The sequence below is a fragment of the Oncorhynchus masou genome, chromosome 24, assembly GCF_036934945.1.
Source record: "Oncorhynchus masou masou isolate Uvic2021 chromosome 24, UVic_Omas_1.1, whole genome shotgun sequence".
NCBI classification, from domain to species: Eukaryota; Metazoa; Chordata; class Actinopteri; order Salmoniformes; family Salmonidae; genus Oncorhynchus; species Oncorhynchus masou.
Window position 1 is genome coordinate 36,757,585 of NC_088235.1, and position 16,533 is coordinate 36,774,117.

General features: G+C 39.8%; 1 protein-coding gene across 1 annotated transcript in view; it reads right to left on the reverse strand.

Annotated features, from left to right (window-relative positions):
• LOC135512117 (tetraspanin-15-like) overlaps positions 1–16,533 on the reverse strand; it is a 44,510-nt gene that overhangs the window by 17,836 nt on the left and 10,141 nt on the right. The window contains exons 2-3 of the mRNA XM_064933800.1: positions 11,987–12,172; positions 8,224–8,298 (exon numbers count right to left, since the gene is read on the reverse strand). Coding sequence (XP_064789872.1) covers positions 8,224–8,298; positions 11,987–12,172 — 261 coding nt within the window. The remainder of the gene's footprint in view (positions 1–8,223; positions 8,299–11,986; positions 12,173–16,533) is intronic.

Consider the following 16,533-nt stretch of genomic DNA (forward strand, 5'->3'; position numbering starts at 1 on the left):
CCATGTCCTATTTGTTTCATAGTCAATATATAATCATATTTCATGACAGTGTAACAGTTAGCTTTTTTACAGAAGGATGAAAGAACATAATATGGTCTGCCAGGGAATGCTATTCTGATATGTCAGATGAAGTGTTAGGCCAGAATGTCAGGGCCATTAACTTTTGGGACTGGGGGGGGGGGGAGTATTGAGTAGCTTGGATAAAAAGGTGCCCAGAGTAAACTGCCTGCTACTGAGGCCTAAAAGCTAGAGAATATGCATATATAATTAGTAGATTTGGATAGAAAACTGAAGTTTCTAAAACTGTTTAAATTATGTCTGAGTATAACAGAACTCATATGGCAGGCAAAAACCTGAGAAAAAAATCCAACCAGGAAGTGGGAAATCTGAGGTTTGGAGTTTTTCAAGTCATTGCCTATTGAATATACCCGTGTCTATGGGGTCATATTGCACTTCCTAAGGCTTCCACTAGATATCAACAGTCTTTAGAACCTTGTTTGAGGCTTCTACTGTGAAGGAGGTGGGAATGAGAGCTGATTGGGTCAGGTGTCTGGCAGAGTGCCATGAGCTGTCTCGCGCGCTCCCGTGAGAGTTCGCTGCGTTCAATTGCATTTCTGCAGACAAAGGAATTCCCAAGGTTGAAACATTGAAGAGATGATAAAAACATCCTAAAGATTGATTCTATACTTTGTTTGACATGTTTCTACGAACTGTAATATGGCTTTTCGTCTGAACTTTCGACTAGAGACTTGCCAGGGCCTCCTGAGTTTGGATTTGTGTACTAAACGCGCAAACAAAAAGGAGGTATTTGGACATATATGATGGACTTTATCGAACAAAACAAACATTTATTGTGGAACTGGGATTCCTGGGAGTGCATTCTGATGAAGATCAAAGGTAAGTGAATATTTATAATGCTATTTCTGACTTCTGTTGACTCCACAACATGGCGGGTATCTGCATGGCTTGTTTTTGTGTCTGAGCGCCATACTCAGATTATTGCATGGTTAGCTTTTTCCATAAAGTTTTTTTGAAATGTGACACAGCGGTTGCATTAAGGAGAAGTGGATCTAAAATTCCATGCATAACATTTGTATATTTTAGCAATGTTTATTATTAGGGGTATTTCTGTAAATTGATGTGGCTCTCTGCAAAATCACCAGATGTTTTGGAACTACTGAACATAACACGCCAATGTAAGCTGAGATTTTTGGATATAAATATCAACTTTATCAAACAAAACATACATGTATTGTGTAACATGAAGTCCTATGAGTGTCATCTGATGAAGATCAAAGGTTAGTGATTAATTTGATCTCCATTTCTGCTTTTTGTGACTCCTCTCTTTGGCTGGAACAACGGCTGTGTTTTTCTGTGGCTCGGTGCTGACCTAACATAATCGTTTGGTGTGCTTTTGTCGTAAATCCTTTTTGAAATCGGACACTGTGGCTGGATTTACACCAAGTTTATCTTTAAAATGGTGTAAAATACTTGTATGTTTGAGGAATTTTAATTATGGGATTTCTGGCAGATCTGCAGCATTTCACAGAGAGTTGGAATAATCACCCTTTAAGTACAGATTCGAACCTGACACCTCACCAGCTGTAGCCTTAGCACTACACAACTGATTCAAATGATGAAGTCATCATCAAGCTTCAAGTGGCATTTATTTATTCATTTGTGATCTGGTAATATAAAAGTCTAATAAAGATATTATCTTCTATTGTTTGTCCTCATGTCACAGTTTTTCAGCCTAAAGTACTCTGTGTAACAGTCTCTCTCCTTCACTTCGTCCCTCTCCCCCTTCTCCCTAAATCCTCTAAGTTATATCAGCTGTGTTCTTGAATCCCTAACGTATCTGAACTGGCTGACAGGGCACAGGATCATAGAGGAGGGGTCACTTGGTCAGGTTAACAGGAAGTATTATTAAAGAGATGCTTTACATTGAAATACAGAGAGATGTAGTAGTCCCAGGGTTAATGATCCAAGGTCAGTTTTTTCATTTCACCTCCTGATGATTATGATGACGAACAGTGTTTGAATAAAAAAAGCAAAGCTTAAATCATGCTCTCTCTGTCCATCGGTCTCTTGTCTGCAGGTATGTTTTGATGTGAGAGAGGAAGCCAGTCCCGTCAATGCCTCCTAACTCGCTCTTAAGATAACCTTTGGGCTGACTGGGAGCCCAAGGCTGGTTAGGAGACACCGCTAGAGGCACTATGTAATTGTGATGAACTGAGAGAATATTAGGGTAGCACTGTAATTCATTAATCATATGCTGTCTTCCCTGCTCCTCTGTTTTACCTCTGTCTTCTACACCTCTCTCCCCACCTCCTCTTTCATCCTCTATTTTTTTAAATAATGCACATCATATGTGCATTGAAGTACAGATTGAACTTGTATTTATGTTACAATTATAATATTTATAATGCATGTATTATGCATTTATAACACCTGGTTAATGAACTTTCAATAAAGTGTTTCACATTCTCCACTGGTTTAAATTAAGTATCTCATTGAAATATTACACCTATCCTGTGTCCTCCCCCCAATGTGGGGATCTCATGTGTGTTAATAACTACAGTACATGTATATAGGACTTGCACAATAAAGTTATTATATTCCACTCAATCCATAGGCTTCATTAATGCCATTCAGACTTGAAGTCAATACAACAACTATGATAGCTGAGGTTCATAGGTTCTGAACTAATATTCATACCAAAAGTGTTAGGGCCCATACACAGATCGGCTACAAAGTATATATATATATAAAAAGAAACCCTCCAACACTTTCTTCGCAATAAAAAAAAGGAAAATTAGGAAAAGGTTGCTACTCTATGCAGCAGCACATCCATAGGCATATAGTTATATTTATCCTCCACTACACAATAAGCAAATAAATAGTTAGCTAGCTATGTTACTTCAGCTGCATTGCATGACAAATGTAAGCAAGGCAAGCTTACACAATTGTTCAATCTGCAGTAAGTGCTTTAGCTAGCTAGATTCTTTACATCCACTGTTTCACAAGACAACAGCCTGGTTTTCTCAGGAGTACCTAAAACATTAAACACCACAAATTACAATTTCATACTTATGTCATAACATGAGCTAGATAGCCGGCTAAATGTTAGCTAGTCAGCCAACTTGCTAAATAGCAATTTTCGTAAATTAACTTTATAACAAAGAAATATGCAATCATTTGTCTCTACATTAACCAACATATTCCTCTCAAGTGTACATTTTTTGCTTAACTCGTTATGACATTATAATTACTTACATTTGCTTCCACCGTAATGTTTTGTCAGCCATCTTTGCTGAAGAATTTCACCAGCGACGGATAGCTCCCGTCAAACTCGTCATTGGAACAACGCAATATGATTGGTCATATAAAAACCTTGGGACCCAAATGCATAATGAGTGCTCTAACTCCCCCTTGCGGTGGTCTGGAACAATGAAGCCGTGATGCTAGGTACCTCTAAGTCCCGCAGTGTAAGCTCGCAACTTTTAAAGGAGGTACCACTGTAAGCTTTGAACCAGCTTTTTGAAGTGAACATACGTTTTATGGGTAGCCAAGCCCTACAGAAACAATGTGTTTTAGAAGACGTTTGAGTCCTTAAAAGAAAGGGGTCATATTTTGCAGTCAAATAAATATATAAACATAGAGATATATATTAAAACAACTTTAGAAGTTAATATAATGCCATTGTTAAGTGAGAAAACCACTGAAAAAGAGCACAGCTCCTCCTGTTGTGAGCATGAAAGAGATTTTAAATTAACTGTCTAGTGATATGAAGAACCATTTCAAAGTAGAGGTGTAGGCAAGATAAAAATATTCTGTCAATGATGAAAAAGATGGAATATGACAGATTTACAAAAAGCTTGGGGGGAAAATACAGAGAATGCATAAATCATTGACAAAGACACGATAGTCTTTAACTGTATTAGTCGAAGTAAGGAAACGGATGAGAAATTCTTTCTGGAGAGTCATGACAGGACATTGGAGATAAAGACAGTTTGAAAGCTCTTGGTGAACAGATCAAAACCTTGGAAGAAGAAATTCAACAAATTACAGGCAAGGGTCGTAAAAACAGACATGGCTCTAACAAGTGGACCCCTTTGTTCCCTCAATCTACCCCCACTCTGAATTGCACAAGGCAGATCAGGTTTCAAGCACCTCGTCAGCACTGCCTAGCTATGAGTCAACAGATACTGACAGCAGTGACGAACGATGTCTTAGTCCAACCAGAACACAGGCTGTAAAAGGTAGTAAAGACAAACCTCTAGTGACAGTAATCACAAACACAAATCAGCATCTCCAAAACAGTTGGATGAATGGTCAAAAATTTTGAAACATCCATGAGAAGTGGGTATGGGAACATTTGAAGCGTTATGAGAAACTCCACAACCTACATCCTTATGATGGGTTACAGTTATTAGCTCTTGTTTTGAACAACCGTGAACATTGTGTCCTTGAAGAAAAAGGTTTATAGAGCTGTGGGTGGCAAAGAGCAAAATGTGGCTGATGGATGCAGAGCCATACATGTTCTGGTCACTGGCAACGAGAATGTCAGAAAAGAAAACGTGTTCTTATGAGGAATGGCCAGGAGAAGCAGGGTCCCCAAAGACAATGCTGGTGCTAGCAAAGAAACCATGGCCGCTACTAAAGTAGTGGAGGCTGCTAACAGCATCATACAACATGGCACAATATGTAATCCAGTTACTCTTGACGCTTCCTCCAGATACCACATTACTTGAACAACTGTTGTGAGTTAGTTTTGGATCAGCTCTTTGATGGGTTTATTAAGAGTCATCTGTTGAAAAACCCTGAGTTTATCTTATACACAGACAGTTCAAGCATTGTGGAGGGGGGTGTGAGGAATGCAAGCTGGGCAGTTACTACAATGGACAATGTGAAAGTGACAGGCACGTTACCTGCAGGAATATTAGCACAGCTGGTGGAATTGGTGGCTTTGACAGAAGTGTGTAAACAGGCTGAAGGAAAAACAGCTAACACACACACGGTATGCTTTTGGAGTTACCCATGATTTTGGAAAAAAATAAATAATGGAAAAACAGAGGATTCATGACATCACTGGGAGCTCCTGTGAAGAATGGACTAGAGGTGATGGCTCTACTGACTGCTCTCCAGTTACCTGGACAAGTTGCAAATTTGAACATTAAAGCACATGAAAAAAATCTTTACAGATGAGAGTAAAGGTAATGATTTTGCTGACAGAGCTGCTAAAGCAGCTGCCAAGAGAACACCTCTGTCTTCTAAACTGATTAGGAGATACACCTTGGATACATTGCAACACATTAGAGATATGTAAGGCAGTGCACCAAAAGATGAAGTGTGAGAAAGGATGGCTGCAGGATGCAAACTCAATCAAGAAGGTGTGTGGAAATACAACCTGATATGTATAGCGCCAAATGCACTCTTACCCTACTTGGTGACAGATCCACTCTTTGGAGACACATTGGTGTGGACAAGATAGTTTATGGTTTTGTGAGCAAATGGTGGAATCATGGTGTGCAGAAAGAGGCTGAGGCTGTTATGGCGAATTGCAATATTTGTATGGGACACAACACCAAGGGACGAGTGAAAGTACAGACACGACAAACACCTGCCCCACCAGAACCCTTAAGACATCTGCAGCTTGATTACATCACAATGCCAAAATGTAAAGGACATGAAGATATGCTGGTCGTTTCTCAAGATGGGTTGAAGCCTGCCCTACTAAGAAAGGAACTGCACAACACACAGTTAAAATTCTGATTTGAGAAATCAATCACAGATGGGGATTTCCGGAACAATTAGATTCCGACCAAGGCATTCATTTCACAGGAAGAGTGTGTCAGGAGGTAGCTCGTCTTCTGAACATATAAGGGCAGTGTAGTTGCCAGTCTCATTCTCAATCGAGTAGGCAGGTAGAACACACAAATCGAGTTTGGAAAGAGAATTTCAAAGCATCAAGAAGGGATAGCATGGCCAGATGCATTGCCTACGGTATTATGTAGTATACGAGCAACACATAATAAAACCACAGGGTTGAGTCTGTTTGAGGTCGTCACAGGTCGACCATGTCACGTTAAGAGTTGAGAAAAGCAGACGTTCACTTCATGAGTGACAATGCTTAACTATTGCATACAATTCTCTAATGCAGTAGGGGAAGCAGAAAGACAAGTAAAAGAGGCGTGGAGAATAAGTCCCGAGGGGGGACATGACGTAGTACCAGGACAGTGGGTGATGGTAAAAAAAGATGTAACAGATATTATGGCCAAAATGGAAAGGTCCTTATCAAGTTTTGCTCATAACAGCAGTAAAAGTCCAAGGAGAAAATCAGGATGGATACATGTCACTCATTTGCAAGGTTGTCCATTTTGATGACAGAGGATCCTGGAGAATGAAGAACTGATTGATTAGCCATCGGGCGCCAATCTCGGGTAAAGAAGCATAGTAAGATGATCATAACCTGATAAGCTTCTGTGTTGTACACCACAGTTGTCATATTAGGGATATCTAGGTGAAATGTCCAACATTTTCCTGAAAAAAAGAAAATATATATAGATTTTTTTATATATCGGGACATGCTTAGGGAAATCTATGTGAAAAATACATTTCTCTTGAAACCAGGACATGTTACTTTCACTTTTTTTGTTTCCTTCATTTACATGTTATGAGAACCTATTGTCTGAAGCTGCAGCAATATCCCTTGAACCATGGACTGTACCTGAAACAATACAAGCTCACTAGTGAAGTGCAACGGAAGAAGAATTCCTCATTACCTGCAGACTGTCAGACCATAACTATTATAAATGATGTTCTGACAAAATTATCTATGTGGGACTGATACCAGTGTGGAAGAGCTGGTCACTTTTAAATGACTTGGTGAATGATTACATTTATATTACATTACATTTAAGTCATTTAGCAGACGCTCTTATCCAGAGCGACTTACAAATTGGTGAATTCACCTTCTGACATTACCTTGCCAATAGGATGAATGAATATTGTCTTGTAGACAACTATATTTTTTGTGAGTTTCCTCCTAATACAGAATGTGGTAGGAATCATAAGGGACATCATTACACCTGTTAAGACTTATTTTCTATAACTTTGTTTGAAATCAATTTATTATTGTAACAGCAAGTACAATGTGCTCTTTGAGTTTTATGAAATGCATGGTGTTTAATGTGAATGATTTTATGCTTACTGTTAATGTTTTTAATATTGTCTATTTTTTCACTTTTTCTAAAAATACATATATATATACATATACATATATACATACATATACATATATACATATACATATATACATATACATATACACATATACACATATATATATATATATATTTAAATGGTCTAGTGGGGAGTATAAGAATATTTTGAAGACAAATACACAACGCAGAGACAGAGTATGAGAGACAGAGGACGAGAAGTCAATAAAATACTAACGATCAATGGAAAGTGTTTTTTCTGTAATAGGGGACTGATAAGCAATGGGTCAGAGTCATGGGAGGAATTTGTCTATACAGTGAGCCTGAAATAAGATACTTGTTATTTGGCCATTTGCCCAGTTTCATTGCAAGGACTTCTAATTGGCCAACCACAAGCTAGGGCTGTGTTGTAAACTACATCCTGTCCCTTTGTTCACTGGAGGAGAGGATCACTGAGGACAGGGAAGGACCAACCATCTACCTCTCAGCATAACATCTATGATTTATCCTCTTCGAATAAACCTATTTTCCTCCCCCTGATTTGCTTTGGGGTCTGTGTTAAAGCATAACAACTGCTAACACTGGAAATACAATTTAAAGTTTGGTATGAATAGTCCTCCTACATCTTTCCCTCTTTGCAAGTTTGTCAATTTTATCCGGCCCAAAATCTTTTCACAAATTTCAAAACATAACGGGAATGGAATATCAGACAAGACATTGGAAAATTCCTATGTAGAAACCACAAGGGTCAATCTGAAATACCCAGAGAATGGTGAAAAGAGCAGTTAATATCCTTGCCTGATAACACAATTGATTTTGTCCCACTTTGTTGACTTATTGTAACGTACACGGTTTCATAAACTTGTTAGCTTTCTACTTGCACAAGCCAAGGTAAATGTATCCAATAAGAGGTGGCATGAGTCCCTTTTGTGTATATAAAGATTGGCTTTCTCTCAATGATTATGAGTTTAATAATGGCTAAGTAATAGGTTTACGGTACCTGATGCCTGAAGACCAGAGCCAGGATGCCACCGAGGAGCTCCAGAACGAGACAGACTGTCAGGGTGTAGAGAAACTGAAAAACAAAATCACATTTACAAGGTTATTACACAGAATCTTTTTATTTATAAAAACATTTAATGGATCTGTCTGGTTAGCTTTCCTTTGATCATAGCTTGTGAACCACAAAAGCACCGGTTTGCTGTAGCATCTTAAATGCTGCTGCTCTTTGCCATTTTGAGGGCAGCTCAGCTAAGGCAAAAAAAATGTTTAGAATGAATAGGGGACACTTGTGGTGCCCTCATACACAAAAAACAAACATATTGATCATTGCATGATGAAATTGAAGGGGCACTGTTCTAAGATGTTGCCAATTGTATGCCTAAAGTCTTTGAATATCAGGCGCCATTTAAAACTGCCTGTATTGTAGTTTCTGCACACAGTACCATAAAAAAAACATTCAGTGGTCTAGGGCACTGCATCGCAGCGCTAGATGTGCCACCAGAGACTCTGGGTTCTTGGCCAGGCTCTGTCGCAGCCGGCCACGACTGGGAGGTCCATGGGGCACAGTGTTTCCTCCGACACATTGGTGCGACTGGCTTCCAGGTTGAATGCGCGCTGTGTTAAGAAGCTTGTGTTTCGGAGGTCGCATGACTTTCGACCTTCGTCTCTCCCGAGCCCGTATGGGAGTTGTAGCGATGAGACAAGATAGAAACTACTAATATTTGGATACTACGAAATTGGGGAGAAAAAGGGGGTAAAATAAAATTAAAACGTATTCCCAAGTGAAATAAAATAGCAGAATTTGTTTTGGCAAAAAAACGTTATTGCTTTTAGAAGACAAAAATCTCTAATTCGTTCAGAAGGAATCAAACTCAAGCTAATACATCTACGTAAAAGTAGATGCAAACATCTCAAAATGTGATGAATATTATTCCAGTCATTAATTCATCAGAGCAATGTCTCATATCTAAAATGGACGAGGGCCTGCTAAAGTCTGATTACATATTTCAAATGTTGTCAATGCGGGTGGCTAAACTGTGCCAAATTAATACATCAATGAAACTTATGTAGCTAGTGGACTTTCATTAGTAATTGTGTCTTAAATTACCCCGACAAATCAAGCTGAAACCCAACCAACTGATGCTATGCTAAAAAGGATATTGGAAGGATATTGACCTCATCCCATCAGTAGAGCATGCCTGTTTTTAAAATTTTTAAATGCCTTCCTCACCATCTTAAATAAGCAGGCCCCATTCATGAAATTTAGAATCAGGAACAGACATAGCCCTTGGTTCTCTCCAGACCTGACTGCCCTTAACCAACACAAAAACATCCTATGGCGTTCTGCATTATCGTCGAACAGCCCCCGTGATATGCAATTTTTCATTGAAGCTAGAAACCAATATACACACGCAGTTAGAAAAGCCAAGGCTAGCTTTTTCAAGCAGAAATTTGCTTCCTGCAACACAAATTCAAAAAAGTTCTGGGACACTGTAAAGTCCATGGAGACTAAGAACACCTCATCCCAGCTGCCCACTGCACTGAGGATAGGAAACACTGTCACCACCGATAAATCCACTAGAATTGAGAATTTTAATAAGCCTTTTTCTACGGCTGGCCATGCTTTCCACCTGGCTACCCCTAACCCGGTCAACAGCACTGCACCCCCCCACAGCAACTCGCCCAAGCCTTCCCCATTTCTCCTTCTCCTGATGTTCTGAAAGAGCTGCCAAATCTGGACCCCTAAAAATCAGCCGGGCTAGACAATCTGGACCCTTCCTTTCTAAAATGATCTGCCAAAATTGTTGCAACCCCTATTACTAGCCTGTTCAACCTCTCGTGTCATCTGAGATTCCCAAAGATTGGAAAGCAGATGCGGTCATCCCCCTCTTCAAAGGGGGGGACACTCATGGCACAAACTGTTACAGACCTATATCTATCCTACCCTGCCGTTCTAAGGTCTTCGAAAGCCAAGTCAACAAACAGATTACCAACCATTTCGAATCCCACCATACCATCTCCGCTATGCAATCTGGTTTCAGAGCTGGTCATGGGTGCACCTCAGCCACGCTCAAGGTCCTAAGCAATATCTTAACCGCCATCGATAAGAAACAATACTGTGCAGCCGTATTCATTGATCTGGCCAAGGGTTTCGACTGTCAATCACCACATCCTCAATAGCCTTCGTTTCTCAAATGATTGTCTCACCTGGTTCATCAACTACTTCTCTGATAGAGTTCAGTGTGTCAAATCGGAGGGCCTGTTGTCCAGGCCTCTGGCAGTCTCTATGGGGGTGCCTCAGGGTTCAATTCTTGGACCGTCTCTCTTCTCTGTATACATCAATGATGTCACTCTTGCTGCTGGTGAGCCTCTGATCCACCTCTATGCAGACAACACCATTCTGTATACTTCTGGCCCTTTTTTGGACACTGTGTTAACAACCCTCCAGACGAGCTAAAACTAAATGCATGCTCTTCAACCGATCGCTGCCTGCACCTGCCCGCCCGTACAACATCACTACTCTGGACGGTTCTGACTTAGAATATGTGGACAACTACAAATACCTAGGTGACTAAACTCTCCTTCCAGACTCACATCAAACATCTCCAATCAAAGTTAAATCTAGAATTGGCTTCCTATTTCGCAACAAAGCATCCTTCACTCATGCTGCCGAACATACCCTTGTAAAACTGACCATCCTACCGACACTCGACGATGTCATTTACAAAATAGCCTCCAATACCCTACTCAATAAATTGGATGCAGTCTATCACAGTGCCATCCGTTTTGTCACCAAAGCCCCATATACTACCCACCACTGCGACCTGTATGCTCTCGTTGGCTAGCCCTCGCTTCATACTCATCGCCAAACCCACTGACTCCAGGTCATCTATAAGACCCTGCTAGGTCCCCCCTTATCTCAGCTCGCTGGTCAACATAGCAGCACCCACCTGTAGCACATGCTCCAGCAGGTCTATCTCTCTGATCACCCCCAAAACCAATTCTTCCTTTGGCCGCCTCTCCTTCCAGTTGTCTGCTGCGAATGACTGGAACGAACTACAAAATCTCTGAAACTGGAAACACTTATCTCCCTTTAGCCTAAACAACTACCTCTCCCCCTACTGTATTTATTTATTTAGCTCCTTTGCACCCCATTATTTCTCTCTACTTTGCACATTCTTCCACTGCAAATCTACCATTCCAGTGTTTTACTTGCTATATTGTATTTACTTCTCCACCATGGCCTTTTTTGCCTTTACCTCACCTTATTTGCTCACATTGTATATAGACTTATTTTTCTACTGTATGTTTGTTTTACTCCATGTGTAACTCTTGTTGTATGTGTCGAACTGCTTTGCTTCATCTCGGCCAGGTCGCAATTGTAAATGAGAACCTGTTCTCAACTTGCCTACCTGGTTAAATAAAGGTGAAATAAAAAATATATTTCAGGTAACATTTATGGTTTAGCGCTCATACTTTGCATACTGACATGAGAGCTACATTGTCTCATGGCCTTAGCACTGAAGACCTGAAATTATAATCGAGAAATATGTTAAGGACTATACACAGTCCATGTCCTAGAATTTAGTGGTACAATGGTACCAATGATTTAGTCCCAAAACGGTAAAGCCCAAGGTAAAGCAAGTGCACAATAAATACATTAAAATATTTGAGATGTGTATTTGACCCAGGTCTGGTGAGTGGTGAACCTCAAGCCTATATCACAGTGTTGCATTTAATTGTGTGGGCCTAGTACTCACCACTTTGAGGAGCATCAGGTTGTCCCTGAGGGAGGCCAACACGCCGATGAAGGAGACAATGAACATCACCACCCCCAGGACGATCAGGATGATCGCGGGGGCCAGGAACACCCCCTCCAGGGTTTTGTAGCGCTGCCGCTCGACCTCCGCATAGATACCGATGGCTAGGATGAACCCCCCAATCAGCTACCAGAAATAGAGACAGACATGGAGATGAGAATTAAGTATAGGGGCTAAGAGTGGTTACCTGTAAAATGCAATGTCTAATCAGAAAACTTAGACCTATGTAAATAGTTATGTTAATTTAATGCTCATAGATGAATTAATCTATTTTCTGTAAATAGTGGACCACACAGAAATCTAATTAATTATGATAAACTTTAATCCCACTGGGCAAAGACATCAGTTCAATGTCTAGTTTTGATTTACATAGATTGAGTTGTCAACTAACTGATTTCACATTTGAAATCAACAACCATTTGAAACATTGGATTTAGATTTAAAGTTGGGGGGGGGGGGGACAAATTCCCCAAAACCCTTTATGTTGATGACTTTTTACAAATAAATAAATAAATAAATAAATATTATATTTTTGTCATTGAAATGACATGTAAACAAGATAGATTCAACAGGCGTGTACCTTGTGGGATGGTACCCTGCTGAGGGTAATTCATCATTAAAATGTAAACAACATCTGTGCTAGATACACTGCTAGATTAAAATAAAAAGTTATTGGTTGCGTACACATTTGCAGATGTTAATCGCAGCTGCAGCAAAATGCTCATTTTTCTCGCTCCAACAGTGCAGTATATCTAACAATACAAAACACCATAATAAAAAAGAATGACAGTGCATTGGAAAGTATTCAGACCCCTTCACATTTTCCATATTTTGTTACATTTTAGAATAAGGCTGTAACTTAAATAAAAAAATCCTCAAACACCCTTTCCCATAATGACAAAGCAAAACGTTTTTTTAAACATATTTGCAAATATATAAAAAATAAAAACAGAAACACCTTATTTCCATAAGTATTCAGACCATTTGCTATGAGACTCAAAATTGAGCTCAGGCACATCCTGTTTCCATTGATCATCCTTGAGATGTTTCACCTTTGGTAAATGCAATTCATTGGACATGATTTGGAAAGGCACACACCTGTCTATATAAAAAGGTCCACAGTTGACAGTGCATGTCAGAGCAAAAACCAAGCCATGAGGTCAAAGGAATTGTCCGTAGAACCTTCCAGAAGGACATCCATCTCTGCAGCACTCCAATAATTAGGCTTTTATGATAGAGTGGACAGACGGAAGCCACTCCTTAATGAAAAGGCACATGACAGCCTGCTTGAAGTTTGCCAAAAGGCACCTAAAGGACTCTGACAATGAGAAAACAAGATGCTCTGGTCTGATGAAACCAAGATTTAACTCTTTGGCCTGAATGCCAAGTGTCACTTCTGGAGGAAACCGGACACTTTCCCTACGGTGAAGCATGGTGGTGGCAGCATCATGCTGTGGGTATGTTTTTCAGCTGCAGGGACTGGGAGACTAGTCAGGATCGAGAGAAAAATAATAATTTACAGAGCAAAATAGAGATCCTTGATGAAAACCTGCTCAGAACCTCAGACAGTGACAAAGGTTAACCTTCTAACAGGACAACAGCCAAGACAACGCAGGAGTGGCTTGGGGACAAGTCTCTGAATGTCCTTGATTGGCCCAGCCAGAGCCCGGACTTGAACCTGACATCTCTGGAGATACCTAAAAAAATAGCTGTGCAGCAACTCTCCCCATCCCACCTGACAGAGATTGAGAGGTTCTGCAGAGAAGAATGGGAGAAACTATCCAAATACAGGTGTGCCAAGCCTGTAGCGTCATATGCTGTGATTCGATGATTGTTGAAGCACCTTTGGCAGCAAAGTACTGAGTAAAGGGTCTGAATACTTATAAAAATTGTTTCTTTTTTTGTTGCAAATTTTTTACAACTTGTTTACGCTTTGTCATTATCAAATGTTATTAGTCGATGCAGTTTAAAAAAAATACAGATAAGTAAAAGTAACAAGTAATTAAAGAGCAGCAGTATACAGGGGGGGGGAATACTGGTACAGAGTCAATGTGCGGGGGCTCCGGTTAGTTGAGGGGTAGTTGTGTGTAAATTGATAGAGAGGGGAAAACAAACTTAATCAATTTTAGAATAAGGCTGTCAAGGGGTCTGAATACTTCCCGAATCCCTGTAAGAAATCAGAATGAGCAATGTCAGTGTGCGGAATATAAATATATAGGATACTCTCATCTGTAGACTTTTGTGAGGGTGTTAGGGGTCAAGCAGGGGTCTTCAGAATGAGGTTGAAGAGGTTTTGCCGTGCTTTCTTCAACCCACTGTCTATATGGATGGACCATTCAGGTTGTCAGTGATGTGCACCCTGAGGAACTTGAAGCTATTCAGAGTTCTTAGAATACACAGTACAATGCAAAGATTCATTCTAATTTGCTGGATTACGTAGGGCCGGGATGATACCAGTACCGCAGTACTTGTTAGTATCGTGGCAAGGAAACAAAACACGAAGCAGATTTAACTTCCTTAGGAAAACAGCCTGAATGTTTCAAACAAACATCATGTTGTCATCCAGAGTCACGTTTATTTATTTCCCAAGCTACAGCACACAATATTCTACACACAGCAGGTTTTTAAAGGAGCTAAAGATTTATGGCCTGCTTTGGGTTTCCATTTTTTTGCCTTCGAAAAAAATATTGCGATTCTGGTATTGTCACAGCCCTACTATTAAGTTAATTGGCAGTACATTGCTAAGCATTAGCAATCCATCGTTTACTCTAAGTATCAAAGTAATTACAGCATTGAGAAGGGTTCGCTCTTTAAAAGTAAAGACAATTAAAAATCACTTATAACATGAATGCAAACGCAGAAACTCAAACTGCCCTCTTAAGCTTACTTCACAGACCTTGGTTGAAAAGTGAATGTGAGATAACGATAATGGAGTAGTAACCCCTCCAGCACTAATGAACCAGTAAGTAATGCTGATTTATTACAAAAGTACACATTCTCTGCTGTTCATTACATCCTATACCAGTGACAACTAAATCAGTGTCTCTAGGTCTATGAATGCCTGTCTCCCCAAGTGTGCCACAGGCAGCTGATTGGACAGCTTTCCCCGCTTCAGGGCCAATTTGATTTTCTCTTCAAACACCAATGCAGAGATTTCTGGCTTTTGGAGTAGTTCAAGGAAACCTATTGTGCACAGCTCTGACAGAGGTTTTTATTGCAAAAATAATTGGCTCTGAGATCGTGACAGACTGTTCTGATGTCACAGGTGGATATGTAATTAAAAAGAGACACCAAGCAGCTATGAGGTGGCACTGTGTTCTGAACTGTGACTGATACGGTAGGCCTACACAGGAAATTACAAGGCTTTTTGATCACTTGATACCAGTCCAAATGGAGGGAGCGGTGGTTGCTAGGCAAACTCATCTACAAAAAAACAGTCAAGTCCAAAAATATTGGCGCCCTTGATAAAGATGAGCAAAAAAAAAAAAAAAAAAAAAAAAAAAAAAAAAAAAAAAAGACTAAAATACTGAGCTATATGCTCAATTTTTTTAAATATCTTTCTCTGAGAAATTGTATAAGTATAACAAGTTATTTAGCACATTTTTCTAAAAGATGGGTTAAAATCATTGTCTCCTCTGTTTTTAATACCTCACCTTCCGAGGATAATGGCACTGAGCCTTTTTCTAAAATGTTTGGAGAAGACATTGGGAGGCGTCTTGGACCATTTTTCCATACAGAATCTTTTCCACAGAGTTTCAATGGGGTTTAATTCAAGATGACCATTGCAAAATTTAGATTTTATGGTTAATTCATATTTTGATGTGTGGTTGGGATTGTTGCCTTTCTGGAAGACCCACTTGTGACCAAGTTTCAGCTTCCTGGCAGAGGCAACCAGGTTTTTTGGCTAAAACATCCTGGTACTCTGTCAAGTTTATGATGCGTTGATCTTGACAAGGTCCCCCAGGACCAGCGGAAGCAAAATAGCCACATATCAAAGATACCTTTACAGTATGTATGGGGCTATTTTCTGCGTAGGCATCCTTATTTTGATACCAAACCCACCACTGGTGTGCGTTGCCAAAGAGCTCTTTTCAGGTCATCTGACCATAGCACCGGGTTCTCATCCAAGTGCCAATACCATTTAGCAAACTGCAGGTGTTTAAATTTGTTGGATGAAATTAAAAGAGCTCTTTGAAAAGTCAGGTTGCTAGCAAACAAGATGCTGGGAGTTTAAATTCCATGTGAAGTTGAGTCCCAAGTAATCAAAATACAGCAGCATACTGTCATTTTACAGCAATAAACACCATAAAATTAAAATACAGTAACTTGTTGTATATTTACTGTATTTTAACTGCAATCAGGTTTTGGTAGTGCATCTTAAAATGACAGGAAATTCAGCAGTAAAAATACAGTAACTTATTGTTGTATAATGCAACCAGTGGCCGGTACTGTACCGTTAAATTACATGTGGATCAGACAAGCATGTC